The 16,789-nt window shown below is 41.8% G+C and overlaps 1 protein-coding gene across 6 annotated transcripts in view; it reads right to left on the bottom strand.

Moving 5' to 3' along the window:
• The window catches only part of rapgef1b (Rap guanine nucleotide exchange factor (GEF) 1b), a 44,940-nt gene extending 31,049 nt beyond the window's left edge, over window positions 1-13,891 (bottom strand). For 4 of the 6 annotated variants that reach the window (XM_084935588.1, XM_084935590.1, XM_084935589.1 and 1 more), the window contains exon 1: window positions 13,599-13,891. In XM_084935588.1, the coding sequence (XP_084791714.1) occupies window positions 13,599-13,626 (28 nt within the window). In that variant the 5' untranslated portion in view covers window positions 13,627-13,891. The remainder of the gene's footprint in view (window positions 1-13,598) is intronic. The other 2 variants (XM_084935593.1, XM_084935592.1) reach the window with 1 other exon arrangement.
• Between the last annotated feature and the right edge of the window lie 2,898 nt (window positions 13,892-16,789).

Genomic DNA, 16,789 nt, shown 5'->3' on the forward strand with positions numbered 1-16,789 from the left:
AGAGACATGGGAGATGGTTTCTGCTTGTGCAATGCAATTATAAATGACAAATTTCTTTGGCCATTCAATTCTCAACCGAATTCTGAAGTGCAAAGTAAAAGGTAACGGGCAAGAAAAAAAAAATTGAACTGGCATAAGAACAGTTACAAAAAAGAATTACTACCAACTACAACTAATTTGCAGCTGACAGACTGATGAGACACTTTCAAAGTTAATTTATATTTAAATGAATACTTTGCTCAAGTGATACATTTCCAGCTCATTTGTAGAATTCAATTACTCCACAAAAACTGGAGCGACAAAACTCAAATGGGTTTCTCACATTACATCACATTCGTTTTACCAAAGCAAAGCATTTATCACGTTTCATTTCTAAGCACACAAAAGTACACGCTTATTTTTATCCCCTCCCAAGTCAATCTCTGTTTCAATAAAGCCCGCCTCAGCCGATACTTGCATAAGCATGCCCTTCAGTATGTCAGTGACCAGGAACGCAAACCCCACCAGCCATGGGTCACTGGTCAGGAGCAAATATCAGTGTGGTGATGGAGGTGCTCTGGGTGCTGCGTTGCATGGTAACAGAAGGCCTGGTCAACCGTGGCTAACAGAGCGTGACCGCACAAACACAGGCAATCTATAAAGCACATCTATAACACAAAAAAGCTAATCAGATCCATAACTGTTTAGAGAGGTTGTGGCTGGTCATCTGTATGCGACATGAAGATGAGCAAGTGAACAACAGACAGCAGGGCAACAATAACAAAAAAAGAGAAAAAGACAGTCTCTTTCCTGTTTCCTGACTGTTTGTGCAATTTGCTTTCAGATCTAAGCAGACAGCACACAATAGGCTTATGATTAAGAATACTATCTATATCTGAATCGGTATCTATAAAGGGAAACTCCTGCTTTGCAAGAGAGGCATCATTACCCTTATGAGTCACAAGATTGCAGAGACAAAAGGATATCAAAAGCACCTTCTCCCACTTTCTCGCCTTTTTTTGTCACTTTGGAGTTACGGCAGCCTAGAAAAGGCGTAGGATAACACTGAACATGCAGATACGATCTGATTCCCAATATGACAAACAATGGCAAAAAAAAAAAAGAAAGAAAGAAAGAAAAGAAAAGGTGTGAAGAATCTACAAAGTAACCTGAAACTATAATTATCAGAGAGGGGAGGAAAATATGTCACATTAGGCCACAAAAAGAAACAGAAAAATCCAGCCTAATCTCTTGGTGACACATTGCATTCTTGAGTCTGTTTGTTTGTGATCTGAAATGAGCTGTGCATCTTAAACCCACTTTGAAGCAGATAGTAATCTGCTATTCACTGACTTCTCGATCCATCATCCTTCATGGAAAAGTAGCTTGAAGCAATGTTCAGAGGCAGTATTTTACACACACACACACACACACACACACACACACACACACACACACACACACACACACACACACACACACACACACACACACACACACACGCTCTGAAACAGAACAATGATGGGAAACAAAGTGGTATAGTCTCAAAACAAAAGTCTTAAATTTACACATCTTAATTTAACACATCTACATTTAAGGCTACTGAGGTTAGAGTAGACTATGCACGCTTCCATAATTACACAGCTTGCAGATGAGATGCGGTAGATGATGTGTAACATTATTCAGGGTAGTGGGTCAGTGTGGAGCTCTGGATATGCTGGCATGCTGCAAGTCAGTGAGTTCATTCATGCAGCGCTCTTTGTTTAAAGACTGGTAATAACTGTATATTTTGCAGCACGTAAAACAGTTTTTTTTTCTTAGTTTTATAAGCGATACATGTCACAGTAATGGTGTCTAACCCTTGCATACTGTGGATGCAAGAGCGACAGATCTTTAAGACTTGCAACGCCACCACGATCCCGACTTCACTGCAGATACGCTCAAGGAAGTCTTTTTTTCTGTAAATGAAGCTATTAACACAGCATGAGTCAAAAGTGAGTCATTCCATTAACTGCTCTGGTTAAGTAGTTTTTAAGGAATGTTTGATCATTTTGATTAGACGCTGGATGGATTTTCAGGCCGTATACTATTCAACTGATGCAGGTCCTGTGTAGCCTGGTGGCCTCGATGGTGGCGTTTCAGAAGAGGGTGGGACCATTAGGCCCGCGTATTGTGTGGTGGCATAAACATTTACAAGTCTCGAGCCTCAATGCCTCCTCTGTTTAACTATAAAGCCAGCAGAACTCAATCTTCCAAAGCTCTGTGTTTCTGGAGCTAACACAACCTTTTCCCCTCTGCTGCTGCAATAGGAAGGTGGTTCATTACTGATAGCATTTCTTCTTCTCTACTTACTTTGTGCTGATAATGTCTGTCACATTGTTTGTCTGTGTTTCCACACTCTGTAGATCTATGACTAACGCTACACACTCATTTATCCTCTTCACTCCCTTTGACTCGCTTCCTTCACAATAGTATGATTCATTTAAAAACAATTATTGCAATACACTGTATATGCTTCAAGGATAATACCATACTGCACTGGCTATGCAATATTATGAGTATAATCCTCACTCTTGGATGCTTTCAGTATGGGTCTGTGTATTAATGGCAGGCAGGGGATGAGCTAATGGAGCTATTTGATGGAAGCGCTTGGCAGAGAATTTCATAGAGGTTGTACTGAAAGCTATGGAGTGAGCCCTAAGGTCTAGTTGACTCAATTGTCCTCTGTGTCAGAGCGCAGGAACCCACACCAGCATCCACAGTCACAAACACAAAGGTTCTCCAAACTATTCAACCATGAGCAACAAAGGGTTGCAGAGGGGATGCCTTAAGGTCTGATTTTCAACAGCATCATCGACGCACAGAAAAAACATGCTGGAAGCTTCTGCTGACCCAATTGTTAATTTAAAAAAGGGAAAATGGTGACAAAAGGGGACAAAGGGCTTGAATAAATAAATAAATTATCGCACTGTTTAAACTGTCCAGCTTTTCACGTACAAAGCAAAAGCATGATCGGTAGTGATGTAGTTAGCACGATGTTCATTAGATGCACTGGGAGGTGTAACGTTTTGCAAACAGACGGCAGCATGGTGGACAAAGGATAGCCAGCCGGCAAACATCCTGAAGAGAAGCAATCTCATCTCAGCCAGTGCACAGCCTTAATACCGGAGAGAGAGCAGTGTGAAGCACGGGGGGAGCAGGACGTTCATGAAGCAGTATAAGGATTGATTTATCCTTATCCCCCCCCCAAAAGAGTTACGGCAATATTGCCAATTATTGCAAAACAGAAATTAGCTACAAAATCTAGAAACGTCATGTTAAAAGCTGCCATGTGCATGACTGAGAGGAGGGAAAAACAAACTCAGGAAAGACAAATAGGGCTCACATCTCGTGCACACTGTGTTAAGACCAGAGGACATCAGCACATCACATAACACAGTGCTGAAACTGAAAAATATACAAAACCAGGTTTCAGAATTGTTCTCTGGCTACTGTGTAGCTTTCCTTTTTATTTACATATGCAGCTATTTTAAGATCTAGTTTGTAATGCGAGTCATCTTCCTGCTAAAACAAAAATGACCAATCATTTGCTCATTCCACCTTCTTGACAGTGATGAACTCATCTTTTTGTTTGTCTTCAGTAACAGAGAACAATGTTTCCTTGGAGTTTTAGAGCAACCGTTTTTCAACTACAAGTTGATTTCTTCATGATGTCATTTTTCCCCCATTTCCAGAAGGACAAACGATTATCTGAGAAAATAATCAGCAGATTAATCTACAACGGGAAAAAAAAATCATTAGTTTAGCACCTAATTGTGATATTGATGGTTTTGTCATCTAGGAATCCATAGCAGTATTAGCTAATGATTCCATTAATGTGATGTGAGAGGCAAACGAGGCCACAGAGCAGCACGCTAAATCTTTACTGGAGGGCAGGGGCAGTCAGTATGATGGAAAGGGTTAATAGCGGGGTGGGGGAGCGGAATTCACACAACATACACTTACACACCATCCTGGGTACCCCTCCTGTTCCTTCCCCGCTGACGCCTAAGTCACTGGTATGATTTCCTGTCCCTCGTCTCCCTCACTCCCTCCCCTCTTCACAGCACAGAGCAGCCTGGACTCTGTAACTAACCCCCACATAACAACTTACCTTATAAAAATAGGTGGTGCCTAATAGCACATCACTAACAGACACACACATTTACACAAACCCACACGACACAAAGCAGCTCACTGCGATACACAACCACCCAACACAAACATGCTCAAATCAGCCTGATCCTTCAATTGACCTTCGGGCTGCAGCAATTTACTGCATTTTTTAGCGATCCATTTAAAGCTAGCTTTCTGAACCGATTCTTTCAGTAAAGTGAGACAGACCGTGTGGCAGGCAGCAGGTTCACCTGGGGTGAAACCGATAGACTAAGAAGCACAAAGTGCTATAAATACTCAGCTTGTCAGTATCTCTAACATCAAGCAGCACCAGAACAGAGACACTGCAACAGCTAAAAAACCCCTGTGATCTGCTGAGAATGAATTCAGAGTTCTCAGAGAACGGCAGCTGTTTGCCTCTTGCCAAACAGGCACTATAAAGCACTTGAGATACGAGAACGATCCTACACACAGACAAACAGCCACAAGAGAACCGATCACTTCACTGTTGAGCACAAGACAGAGACAGATACAGAGAGGCAGAGAAGCACAGGAAACAGTAAATGGCCTCAACAGCAAGGAGTGGTACCACGCTCTCCATGTTAGAGAGCCGCACAAAGCCGATCTTGTCTGTGCAGCGGGCCACTCGTCATCCACTTGACACTTTGTGCACAAACACAGCACTGGATGAGACTGAAAGAGAGATGCCACATAATATATCTAAACTTACAGATCAAATGCACCCTGGCAAACCAAACTTTCCGAAAAATGTCCAAATGTAGCTTCTTAAAAATAGCCTTGGATGACAGACGTGTCCTTTACAAAGACAAGACTTGCCCACGTATAGACACTTATAATTAGGCAGCGGTCGTCTAAACTGTACTAGAGAGATTTGAATCACTCATACACAAAAAGAAAATTAAATGCAACTTTGTAATTACTTCTATATTAATCCGTAATAACACATTTTTGTGTCATCTTTTTCCAACTGTGGAAAAAGATGACACAATTTTATATTATTTTTGGAAAACAGAGATCGATCTGTAGTCTACATGCTAAGGTTGGGCCACGGGATATAAATATTGTCAGTCAGTGATTAGCTGCAGGCTTTTATACATGTTTTTATGGGGGTTTTGAAAGGGCATCGTAGGAATCACCGTTTTTAATGAGTGAAATGTAGTCTGGCAAAAATTTATGTTAATAGTCACTTCCTAGTTACTTCCCAACGCGCATAATCGTTTATGTCAGTGTCAGCTGCCTCTAAGTGTCTGAGATTTGTTTTGTTTTTTAGTTTTTTTTAAACCAGACAAAAGCTACAACTGTTATTTTATTTTTTTATTTGAACTGTTAAGCAGGCTATTATTAGCTCATTCTTGTCATCTGTACCAGTTTACTTGCTCAGCTGATGTCTGTCCACTTATCTGACATTCCACGGGTAAAAAGAAAAAGCTACATATTACTGTTTCAGATGAATGAGGAAAGTTGCCTCTACATAACTGCATATCACCTTCCAGGGTTTTATTGATGTGCTGTTATTTTTGTCGTCTGTTCTTCCTCAGTATGCAGACACACTGCAGCAGACAGCATGACTGCACTTCCAAAAATAGTATGGTGGGCCCTTTACAATACATCTGACGCTATAAAATGATATCTTCATTTTATGTTTATGTTTTAAATAATAGAAAATTAGGCAGAACGCTTCCAAAGATAGAATCAGCATGGACAAGTCTAAAGACAAGCATTTTGGATGCTGAGGCTTTTGTAACAGAATTTAAGGGGAAAAAAGAATCAGTGAAATTTAACTCATTATTTGCTGTGAGATATCAGTCATATGAAGAGAAACAGGTCAAATAACAACTCAAAGTCTTCTCAGGCCAAAGCTGATTAATTATGTGATTATTTTGCCTTTAACCTCAGAAACATTCCATTTATTTCTGTTCATCATTGCTGTTTTAAAAGCATATTCACACATTCAGGTTGTATAAGAATGAACATCCAAGCAGAAGTGGGTCAGCGAACACTGAAACAAACAAACACAAATTCCTGGATTTTGTCCACAGGGCTACAAACTCATTCAGTCACTGGCGAAGTCAAGATTGTGCGTGTTTGCATGCATTTCATCTACACTCTGGGATTAATATAAAGAAATCAAACCAAGGATTCACATTCATCTACAACCAAACAAAAAACACACACACCCACATGCACCTTGACAACAAGGCTGACTTGTTTGCAAGCAATGTCAACTTCTCTCGCTTACCATTCCTGATTTAGACTGGTGTCGGAAACTGGCAGCAACTGTGGGACGTCCCCTTCATTGTATGCCAGCTCCCTGACCCAGCCATGCCACCCTGGGGTCTACATGATTTGACACACTGAACGCAGGAAGGCACGCACACACATGCACACTAAGGCGCAGCTTGACAGAACCCACCCCCCCGCCTTTAAATAGATTTCTACATTTTCCGCCTTTGAGATTGCTGCTTTCAGGCACACCAATGCCACTCGCCTTTTCTCTCTCTGTGTCCCTGCTGCTCACTTTTCTTCAATAGAAAACTCAACATAGACAGATTTTTCTTTTCTTTCCTTCATCCTTGCAATGGTCAGTACTGTATCTGCAACACACACAGTGCAGTCCCCTGTGTGGATACACAAAACACGAAATACCCTGTTCCCTTCAATCAAATTTCCATAATATCAAAGTGTTAGAGTTACAAAGCGTTACAATAGTGCGTTAGAGCGCTATTGTAACTCAGTCCGAAACAAGAACTGAAAGACATCATCATTGGACACATTTGGAGTTTCAGTAGTGGTTCTCTGTCACACCGCTTTTACTTCTACAATCTCATCACAAACACCAGGAGTCTGAGAGAGGATGCTGTGGGTTCTGGCAGATGGGTTATAAAGACCATTTAATACGATGCGATCGTTCGGATAACAAAGATTTGGATTTAGACGAGCGAATTGAAGCAGCAAAAAAAGACTTTTAGGCAGTGTGCAAACCAAGTGAAAACCAAAAAACAACATAAACAATAAGATCCAGAAACTGTTTATTTTGAAATTAAAGCCTCTGTAGTCAAATCAGCAGCTAATAGATGAATAACTACAAAATATTGTCCTTCTGCAGTATGACCAGCTATTTGTGTTTGGCCTCTGTGCATCTGTTTGAAACACATTACTCACGCTACGGTCTCTGCAGAGGGCCATCATGACTACAGGGACTGGGCAGCTCAGGGTACACAGACAAAATACACACAGTGAACACTGACTATTGTTGCCTGCTGGGTTGAAATACATAGATTTATTAGGCTGAGCGCACCACAGACTGTGTGTTTTCAAAACAAGGTATTATGGCACTCGGCACTGTGTAATTACACAGTGATAGACTCGGCTACCTTAATTATGGAGCCTCTATGTTATACCAGCTCATCAGGGTGGATCTGTTCACGCAGCTTTAGCAGGAGGAAAGAAAAAAAATCAAACAGGGTTAACCCCCAACATGTGGGTCAGCAAACATACCCAGTTACCAAGGTGAGGCGAGGCAGGCAGCTTGGAGTTAAAATACCAAGATTACAGCTCCATGGCGCACATTTTCTGTATTGTGTAATAGGATTAAGACCAAAGCATGCAGGCACAGTATCAGATCCTAACCTGATGAGCCAGGATTAGAGCAGTTATGGCTACATTTTTTTTTTTTTTTTTTTGGGGGGGGGGGGGTAAATAAGGCAAAGAGGAAGCCTGTGATTGAAGGCTGTGGCCCCGCAGAGCTGCCTCCTCAAACTGGGTCCACCCAAAGCTTCAGCAAAGCAAATGAGCACCTTCCATAAAGCCACACGACACAAAAAGCACAGAGAGGAATGTCCCCTGCATTTTATTCCACCAGCAGAGCCTACTTTACATTAAGGCTCCACAGCTTGCCACCGCAGACTCAGACAAATAATCGTCACAAAAAGCAATGCGTGTATGCGTTTATTTTAACATAAACTGCAGAATGAGTGTAACGCCATTAAAACTTTTGAAACCTGATGAGGGAAAAACAAAAAAACCAAAAAAAAAAAAACCACACTTCACATTTCTAGTAATGCTCATCTGCTAAAGTAAATGTCCTTGTCTAGTTTCTTCTTTGGGTATTCGAAGTTATTATAAGTTAAAATACCCAACATGCTTGTTTCTCCAGTAAAACAAATGTACAACTGATCACCAGCAAAAGTGCTGTGTGCTGTCTTTACCTGTGTCTTCATCTAAATCACCCTGCAGAGAGGAGTCTGTGTCCTCTGAGGAGGCCTGGCTCCTCCAGCTTATATTGCCCATCCAACAGTCCACGCAGCGACTAGTCCAGGTGATACTGATGCTTACGCCCTTTGTATACTGTGTCGTAGGTCACAGTGGCATTTTTTAGAGCTCTCTCTCACAAAGGCACTGCTGAGAGTTAGTCATAACTAACTTAGCCTCATGATCATCCTCACTTGACTCAGCCACGTTACACAGGACTTCAGAGGAAGAGCCACATATAGCAGTGACACAAGTCAGGAGGAGTCCAGAAGCATTGTGCTTTTCCCAAATCCAATGTGTTTTATATTCATATTCTTATAAATCTTGACTTAAGTAATCCTGGAAGGATGTCTGAGTGGGTGTCGTCACTGGTCCTGGAGAGAGTCCAACACTCCACAGTTATCTGGAATGGAGAATGCACTCAACAGTAATAAGGAAATGAGACGGCCACCTGCGGGAATAAACGACCTGCTCTCTGGCATGTAGGCCAACACGCAGCAGTGAACTCAGGGGAAGCATCTTCTTTCTATCCTTTTGAGATAGATTCAACACCTCAACAAAGTCTCTCAAAAACACACGTGGAAGTTGAGAGATGGGGAATATGACCCGCCAGTGACATACTGCTGCACTGAATTACACGTGAGACCACTGAAAATTATCTCAACTGCAGTCTTTCGCTCCACCTGGAAGGTGATGAAAGCACCTTAAAAATGTTCATGTTACAAAAACCCAGACTTCCCTTCGCTTCTCATCGATTGCCCTGGTCCAGCCATTACGCCACATGTAATCCATCCATTTCTCTATCCGATTCACTCTCTGCTCACAGACTTTATCCACCCTCTCCCTTTCTCTTCCCAAGCTCTTTTCCCTCCCTCTTTTTGCTTTCCCATACACGGCACCAAAAAAATAAATAAAAAATGTAATTACAACACAGCTAAACCTATATGGGAAAAGCAAGCCTCTCATTCTGTGGTAGAGGGAGGGTGAAATGCTTGCTGCCATCAAACCTCAAAATTGCAGCATGACAAACCAGTGCTCATAGCTTGCTCTGTGCAACAGTGGGATCACTCATCAGCAATGTGGGCAGACCGAGTTATCCCGGGGAACCCTTTTGTAATCAGGACTACTTTAGCTCTTGCTCAGAGTTTTTTTGACCCAGGCATGCAGAGCTCGGCATTTACGGACATTAGGAAAAAGAAGCTATTTTAAGTCTGAAGCAACGAGCTAACCGCTTAGCAAACGAGGGCCATCGAAGTTTCACACACACACTTTAGTTTTAGCTCTTGTAATGCCTGACAGTAAACAGTGCAGCTAAGACCCTTTCAAAGGGTGAACCACAGATGCGCACTGCCACACTATGCAGCGAGGGGGGTGCAGGGAGTCTAAAATAAGGAACTGATGGATCAGTTCTGCCGCTGCGACTGGCTACTACCATTGACTGTCCAGTAACAGAAGAGTCCGCAAGCTAATTTTAAAACACTGCACTGCTGCTCTCACGACTTTCTTACCAACACTGGTGTGCCAAAATGTGTCGTGTCACAACCCCAGTCTGCATGAGGGAAATTTTTGCAACCGTGAAAATCTCAATGATCTTTTCATAAGCAGCTTTTCTGGTGTGTTTAAATGTGTGTTTTGAGCTGTAAAGTGTGCACAGCATCCAAGCCTAATGCGAGTGGGAGAAAAAAAGAACTGTTCTTCTTTTTACTTCATTTTTATTTATTTTTTATTAAATTAATTTTATTAAATTATAAATTTTCTATTTAATTCACAAATGACTACGTGCATCTTTGAAATAAATGCTGCTCATGGGATAGAAATATAGTCTTGTAGTTCATCTTTAAAAAAAAACCTCAAGCCAAAAAAAGCAATACAGCACATCTTAGTCGTGATCACCTGATATTATAATAAAAATGTTTGTTTAAAAAAAAAAAAAAAAAAAAAAAGACATCTCTCAGTATTTTGTATATCATTAACAGGCTAATGTTAGCAGACTGAAATGAATAAATTAAGCACTGACAAACAAGCCCAGCTAGCCGCCCCCCCCCCCCACACACACACACACACGCACCCCCACCACAAAAACATGTTACAAAACTTTGCACTAACGCCGGCCAAGTGACTACAATAACTCAACCCAGAGCTGGTATGGTGTTTTAGAAAGCAGTGGCTAAAGAACAGATGCTGTTCTCTGCTGCTGAAGAAGTAGTAATGTTAATGCATTAATGTAGCTAACTTACCTAAAAACAAAAACAAATACTAAAAGATATCGAAAAGCTGCACTGTCTCTCACATCACCTTTGATTGTACTGTCACTGAGACAGTGCATGAAAACTAGTTATTATTATGACTGCTATTATTAGAAAAAGACACCGGTGAAAAGAGCAGTGGAACTCTGAGGTTTGAGCAAAATAACAATCTTTAAAGTGTACAAAGGGCACATATCCTGGCAACGGGGAGCAGTTAGAACAGATTTTTATTGACCCGTGCAGTTTTAGAATGGTTTGTGTGAATGAAGGCTTCATACACATGTAGACAAAACAAGAATGGAAATACGAACGAAGGAAGTCGAACGAAGGAAAACTCATCCCAGGTGATGTGTCTCTGTTTTTATGTGGAAGATCTTCCTGAAAAGTGGATTCTGGGTTGGTTCTTCAAAGTGACGCTAAATGGGTTTTCTTTCTTAAAATTTTGTATCGCCTTCATTTCAAAAATTAGGCCATCTTGGCAACAACAAATCCCATTTCAGGACTGCTGCGCTAAATGTTTCACATCTTAATTTAACTGCAACAGTGGAATCATTCTAAGTGGGTCATTTAAAGTATGACATCCAACAAGTAAACATACGGTACCTACATAAAACGCTGCGGGATTAGAATGTGTCTGAGCAGAGTCTGCAAGTCACAGTGCAGCACTCTCAAAACCAGCCAGAAATAATTCCCGTCAACAATGCATCGTTCACCAGTGATAAGCAGTGGATGAGAAGTATTTTTAACTTTTGATCAATGTCAGCACCCCCACAACTATTTATACTACTAATCATGAGCTCATTTAGCAACACTCGGAAAACTTAAATTGCTTAATGCACTGAAAGACAGGAAAAAGAGAAGAAAAAAAAAAAAAAGATGCCTTGGAGCTATTAATATGTGCTGACACTGCACACCAACCTAGTCATTCAGCTCACATCATGTACTATTATTAAGGCAGGCTACCTGACAGCATCTTCAAGTTTTAGCTTACACCAAAATGTGATTACACAGACTCAAAGCTTTTAAGCCTTCTGAGAAAAGCATTAAGAAACAGCTTCGGCTGTCTGGCTGCTGTTACGTTTTTTGGGGGACAAACACCGCAACACACTGAATCTGTTTATGGATTTCAGTTTTGGGCTGCTTGAGTGATGAAGTCATGTCGGTGAGTACGTAGAGAATGGGATTCAGTGCATGAACCATCCATCTGATTTCATCAGAGGTGACACGCCTGGGCTCCACCGCACATGAGGTTCGCTTTTGCTTCCCGCGGGAAGGGCAAATTAGTGACTGGGTGATACCATCCCCGGTAATCGGAGGAGTATGTTGATGCAGCTAGTGAATTTGGTGTCCATGTGTTTGCTCCTCAAGGCACCATTCTGCCAGCGACTAAAACTGTCACCCTGTTTCTATCCAGTCTCCAGAGAAGCCTTTCACACTTTCTCTCACACTCAAGCACTGCCTACTGCAGAGTTTTCTGTTCTGAGTCCCAAGTCTCGCCCTTCCCTGTTTCCATTACACTAGCAACCACCACAGTGTGTCCTTGGGGACATATTTGGGATCAATAGGCAGATGAGAACAGACCAACAAGTAAACACAACTGGGAAGAATGGAAGCAGGGGAGAAGTGATGGTTTGGGTACTTGCTTTTAAGTTATCAGTTAAGCAACGAGTCTACAAAAAAAGAAAACAAAATAAAAAACTCTTGCATTGCCTCTGACTTTTCATTTAGTTGTGACCATATGTAGTCATCTGTCCGCAAGACACGAAAGGAATCGGAAACTTTTACGCCTATGAAGAATGACTGAGCTAGTGGTGGATGACACTCCCTCCCCTCCTGTTACTGGGGGCTCTCAGTGTGTGTGTTCGCCTTTTCGCCCACTTACTGCAGGCAACACTGGGCAGGACACTATGTGGAGCGAAGCAAGGAGACAGCTGCTGGAATGGGATGCAAGTGTAGCTGACGGGTATAAAGTTTCCTTCCCAAAATCCCATCCATACCCCAACACTACTGCGTTTCCTCCCGTAGTGATTGTGCTCCGCAGTGAGAGTGAAAGTGAGAAAGTGAGCGACACGAGTAGACAAAATGAAAAAAAATACAAATAAAAATACGGGTCAAACCAACAACAAAAAAATGCCACGTGCACAATAGTGAAAATCAACACAAATACACACCCAGCAGCCCAGCGCGTGAACGCAATCCCATTCCAGGGGTAACAAGGCAGCTAGCCTTAGCCAGTAAAAGCTAACCTTGAGCTGCTGCTAGCTAAACCCGTCTTTAAATGTTCGCGGACGGCCAATTGGGAAGCAGGAGAAAAATGTCACACGATATATTCATTCATTTACGCGTCTTCCAAAGGGGAAAAAGGCGAAACACACGTGTTTCCTCTTGAGTGAAATTCAGAGATTTGTCCCGAGATGGTTAGCGACGCTCGCAAACAATCAAACCGGGATGGTGTATTTACGACCCCCGTGCCGAGAGTGAATGGAGAAATGCCGGTGTAGTACCATGGAAGAAAAGCCAGCACGATTTTTCTAAAAAAAAAAAAAAAAAAACCTATTTCCCCGGACTAGCTCGCTAAACTGTTTTGAACACGAGAAGCTGTATTATTTTAACTAATGGATTAGTTAACCAGCTCTCCTTAAGTCAGCCTTTTGGTTTAAAAACGGGACAAAAATATGAAAATATCATTAGCCGCTACCAGCTAGCAGACGCTTTATTTTAACTGGATAGCCGAGAAAAAGAACAATCCGTGAGGCCCAATTAAACCACCATTTACACCCAACACACTCATCCAAGCTTTATCTGGAGCACCCCCTTTTTTGTTGGCGTATGTGTTGGTCAACAGACCCCCATAATTTGATCCATCCGAGCCCCGTGTAAGGGAGACCGTTATACAGTATCCCGAAGGTGGAGCGGTGAGGTTCAGTCTAGCCGGGCAGGACTTACCTTGCTTGCTCTCTATTTTTCTCGACATTTTCGTAGCCAGCAGCTGTGATCCCACTCGCAGTTCAACAAAACCGTAGCTGCAGACGAGCCTCGCCGTGCCTCTCCTCGGATTATTCCCTCATTTTCGATATGTTGTTGTGTCCACGAGATGATTCCGCCCCGGTTAATATAATATATTTATAGGCCACAGACATTGGTACGGTTATAAACTGCCTCCGTCCGTCTCCGGGTAATTTTCACTGGATACACACACACACTACGCTCACGTTAATGCCTTGAGCGGAGACTCGGCTAGGGTAGGCTATCATCCAGTGCAACAGCGCCCCCTTGCGTCAGGAATTAGCCACGCCATCTGTCAACAAGAGCATGGGCGTGTTTCGATTTCAGTTCAAAGTTAAAGCAAGCCACGAATGTAATCCATACTGATTTTGCAAGTGCTGTTGCACACAGTCTCATAAATTAAGTCATGCAATTAAATAATAATAATGTGGAAATTCACCAATCATCCATTCACCCATATATCAATCTATCGCAGATGGAAAAAATGCAGAGTAGCCTGGACGGTAGCGATTTTTTTTAACCTCATCAATTTTAGCAGCAGAAGGCTAATGAAATGATTGAGTGCGCAGGCTTCAAACAGCCATTTCAGCAGCTCGGTTCAAAACCAGCATCATGGCCGAAAAGACAGAACAAGTCTTAAAAACTAGTAAAAGCTCCTGAAGAAATCAAGTGTTGCACAAAAAGATAGATCAGGGGTGTTGATCGGTGTGATCATCAAAACAAAGCAATGGGTCTCTATATAATAATTAATATAAGGTTAATAATCAGTTTCAGCAAATTAAAAAGATTACATCGCCACTGATGTTTAGATTGCAAGGGATCTAAAGGTTTAAAGCTTTACTCACAGACATTTGGTTCTTTTTTCTTGTTAATATCTATGTTATTCACATGTTTTGGAATAAAGTTGAAAAGCACATAACGATTAAAAGTACAATACCTGGTTAAATGAAGGAACCTATCTAAAAAGACTTGTGAGCGCTAGAAAATGCATGGACACTTCTCAGCTTTTTTCTGGAAGTGTAACTGGTTTGCATTTTTTTCTTTGCACATGTCTTTTTACTCTGCGTGTTTATACACTAGTTTGCATTTCTTCCTGTTAAAAGAGGGTTTTTCTTTTCCGCTGTCGCCAAGTGCTTGCTCACAGGGTCTCTGGTTGGAGGGGTTTCTCTGTAGTACTGTAGGGTCTTTACTTTCCATATCCTCTAGTATTAGGCGGTTACAGTTAAGGTTAGTGTATTTCGGAACACATTTTTCCTCTCTAAGGCACTTTCAGGGCAGCTCTTACTCTGAAAACACAGCACAGGATTTCTTGTATTTTTGCTTATCATTTAGCATACTTGCCTAGAGTTCAGTGTGTGCAGTGTTTTGACCAGGAAACCAGCCTGGCAAGACCCACACATCTTGGCTGCATCTCATCCTCCAATCAATTAAGTCAAAAGATAATGGTACGGAAAACAGCCAGAGTAACTCTTAATTAGATTTTTCCCCCATAAATGTTTTATACATAGCAGAGGTGATTTATGCTTCGAGTGTTTTGAATCACTACTGGCCGTTTGAACATTTAGCATCAGCTCTAGTTTGTATATCTAGAGGAGAACCTGTCATTTTTTCCACATTTGATCTCTAATCAAATGCCAGTAAATAACAGCATTCACAGAAGTTCTTTTAAATAAGCAAGAATTGTGATTTTAAAAGTGGTAGTTGAAAATTGTAATATTTCAATAATATCTATGTCTTCTGTCATAGACATTTGTTTTTTGTCGATATCTTTTGGCTCATTTGAGCTATCCTAATAAGTCCTGATGTACCAAATAGAGGACATCGTGGGCTTTCCATTGATATCTCATGTGTTTGGGGGCGTCTTTTAGCTCCAAAAGGAAGGAAATCACAAAAAAGTGGAAAGATTCACTGTTCCTCGGTTCTCGGGAGGATATATTAACGTCTGCTTTGTAATTACAGAGTAGTTTGAACCATTTACAAGTTAAATGGAAGCACACAGCCCCCTGTTGGGAACGCTAAAACCTTGCTTAGATGCATATACTACAACTACATTTTTCTTATTTTCTCCCTGTTACCATTCATGTACTGCATGTGACAGGAAAATTAAAGGCCGAGTAGAAGAAGAAAGGGGAAGCATGGCTCTAATTTGATGCTCGTTTCAACTGCTGACTATGGCTTTTGCTCACTTAGTGCTTCACATTATCCTCTCTATTAAAGTGCAACCATCTAGATTATGTCTTGAGTGTACCAAGACGAAGCGAGCATGCCATATCAACTTTTTATGAATAATTGATCTGACTGACAGAGTGATCTACATTCCGTGAGTGATGTGGGTCAGCTCATACACTCGCAGTGCGCCCGTGAACGCAGAGGCATGCATTAAACTACTGAGATAAGGAGTTCATTACACACTGTTGGCAGCTTCTTCTGAGCTTTGGTGCCGCTCACCTCATCAGCGACCGATTTAATCGCTTATCAGAGAAAGGCCTTGAGTGTCAAGGATTCATATTTACACTGGCAGTCATTATGCCTGCTCCCTTGTGCTCTTGCTTGCGCAGCAGAAGCCACACCCATATAAGAAGTGCAAAGTGCTTGCTTTGTGTGTTTGTGCTAGGGAGAGGTGTGTGGGTGTGTGTGTGTGGAGGAGGGGAAGGAGTGGAATACGTTCCCCGAGGCTATGATAAAGTCACAGAGGGAAGACAATGATCTGCCAAGCAATGCCAGACTTGTCAGGGCAGGATAGGGCCTCACAGCGCAGTCAGAGTTGGTCTGTTTTAGAGCGTCTTGGTGTTTTCCTGACAGCCTGCATTCAGTCTCCCACAGAAACATCCAAGCAGCTGTCTCATCTAATGACCACGTTCAATTTGGGGCTTGAAATTTCAGCTTCACAAGGCAGCGTAAAGCCTCTCTGCCACGAGTGACAACTGATTGCTGGCTCTACTAACGAGACAAGACTTTAAAATATACACAGCAATAACTAGAGGAGTCTTCTACATCTTACTGCTTTGTCACATGACTCACATTTGTCTTTGTTTTCTTTCATATCATTTTCACTTTTTTTCATTAAATGTCACTTAAGCCTCAGCGCAGCCCTTTGCTGACATCCGTTGGCTGCGTAGTAAACCAAGCAC

This window comes from Perissodus microlepis, chromosome 7 (assembly GCF_051167445.1).
Source record: "Perissodus microlepis isolate ML-2025 ecotype Zambia chromosome 7, ASM5116744v1, whole genome shotgun sequence".
Classification (NCBI taxonomy): domain Eukaryota; kingdom Metazoa; phylum Chordata; class Actinopteri; order Cichliformes; family Cichlidae; genus Perissodus; species Perissodus microlepis.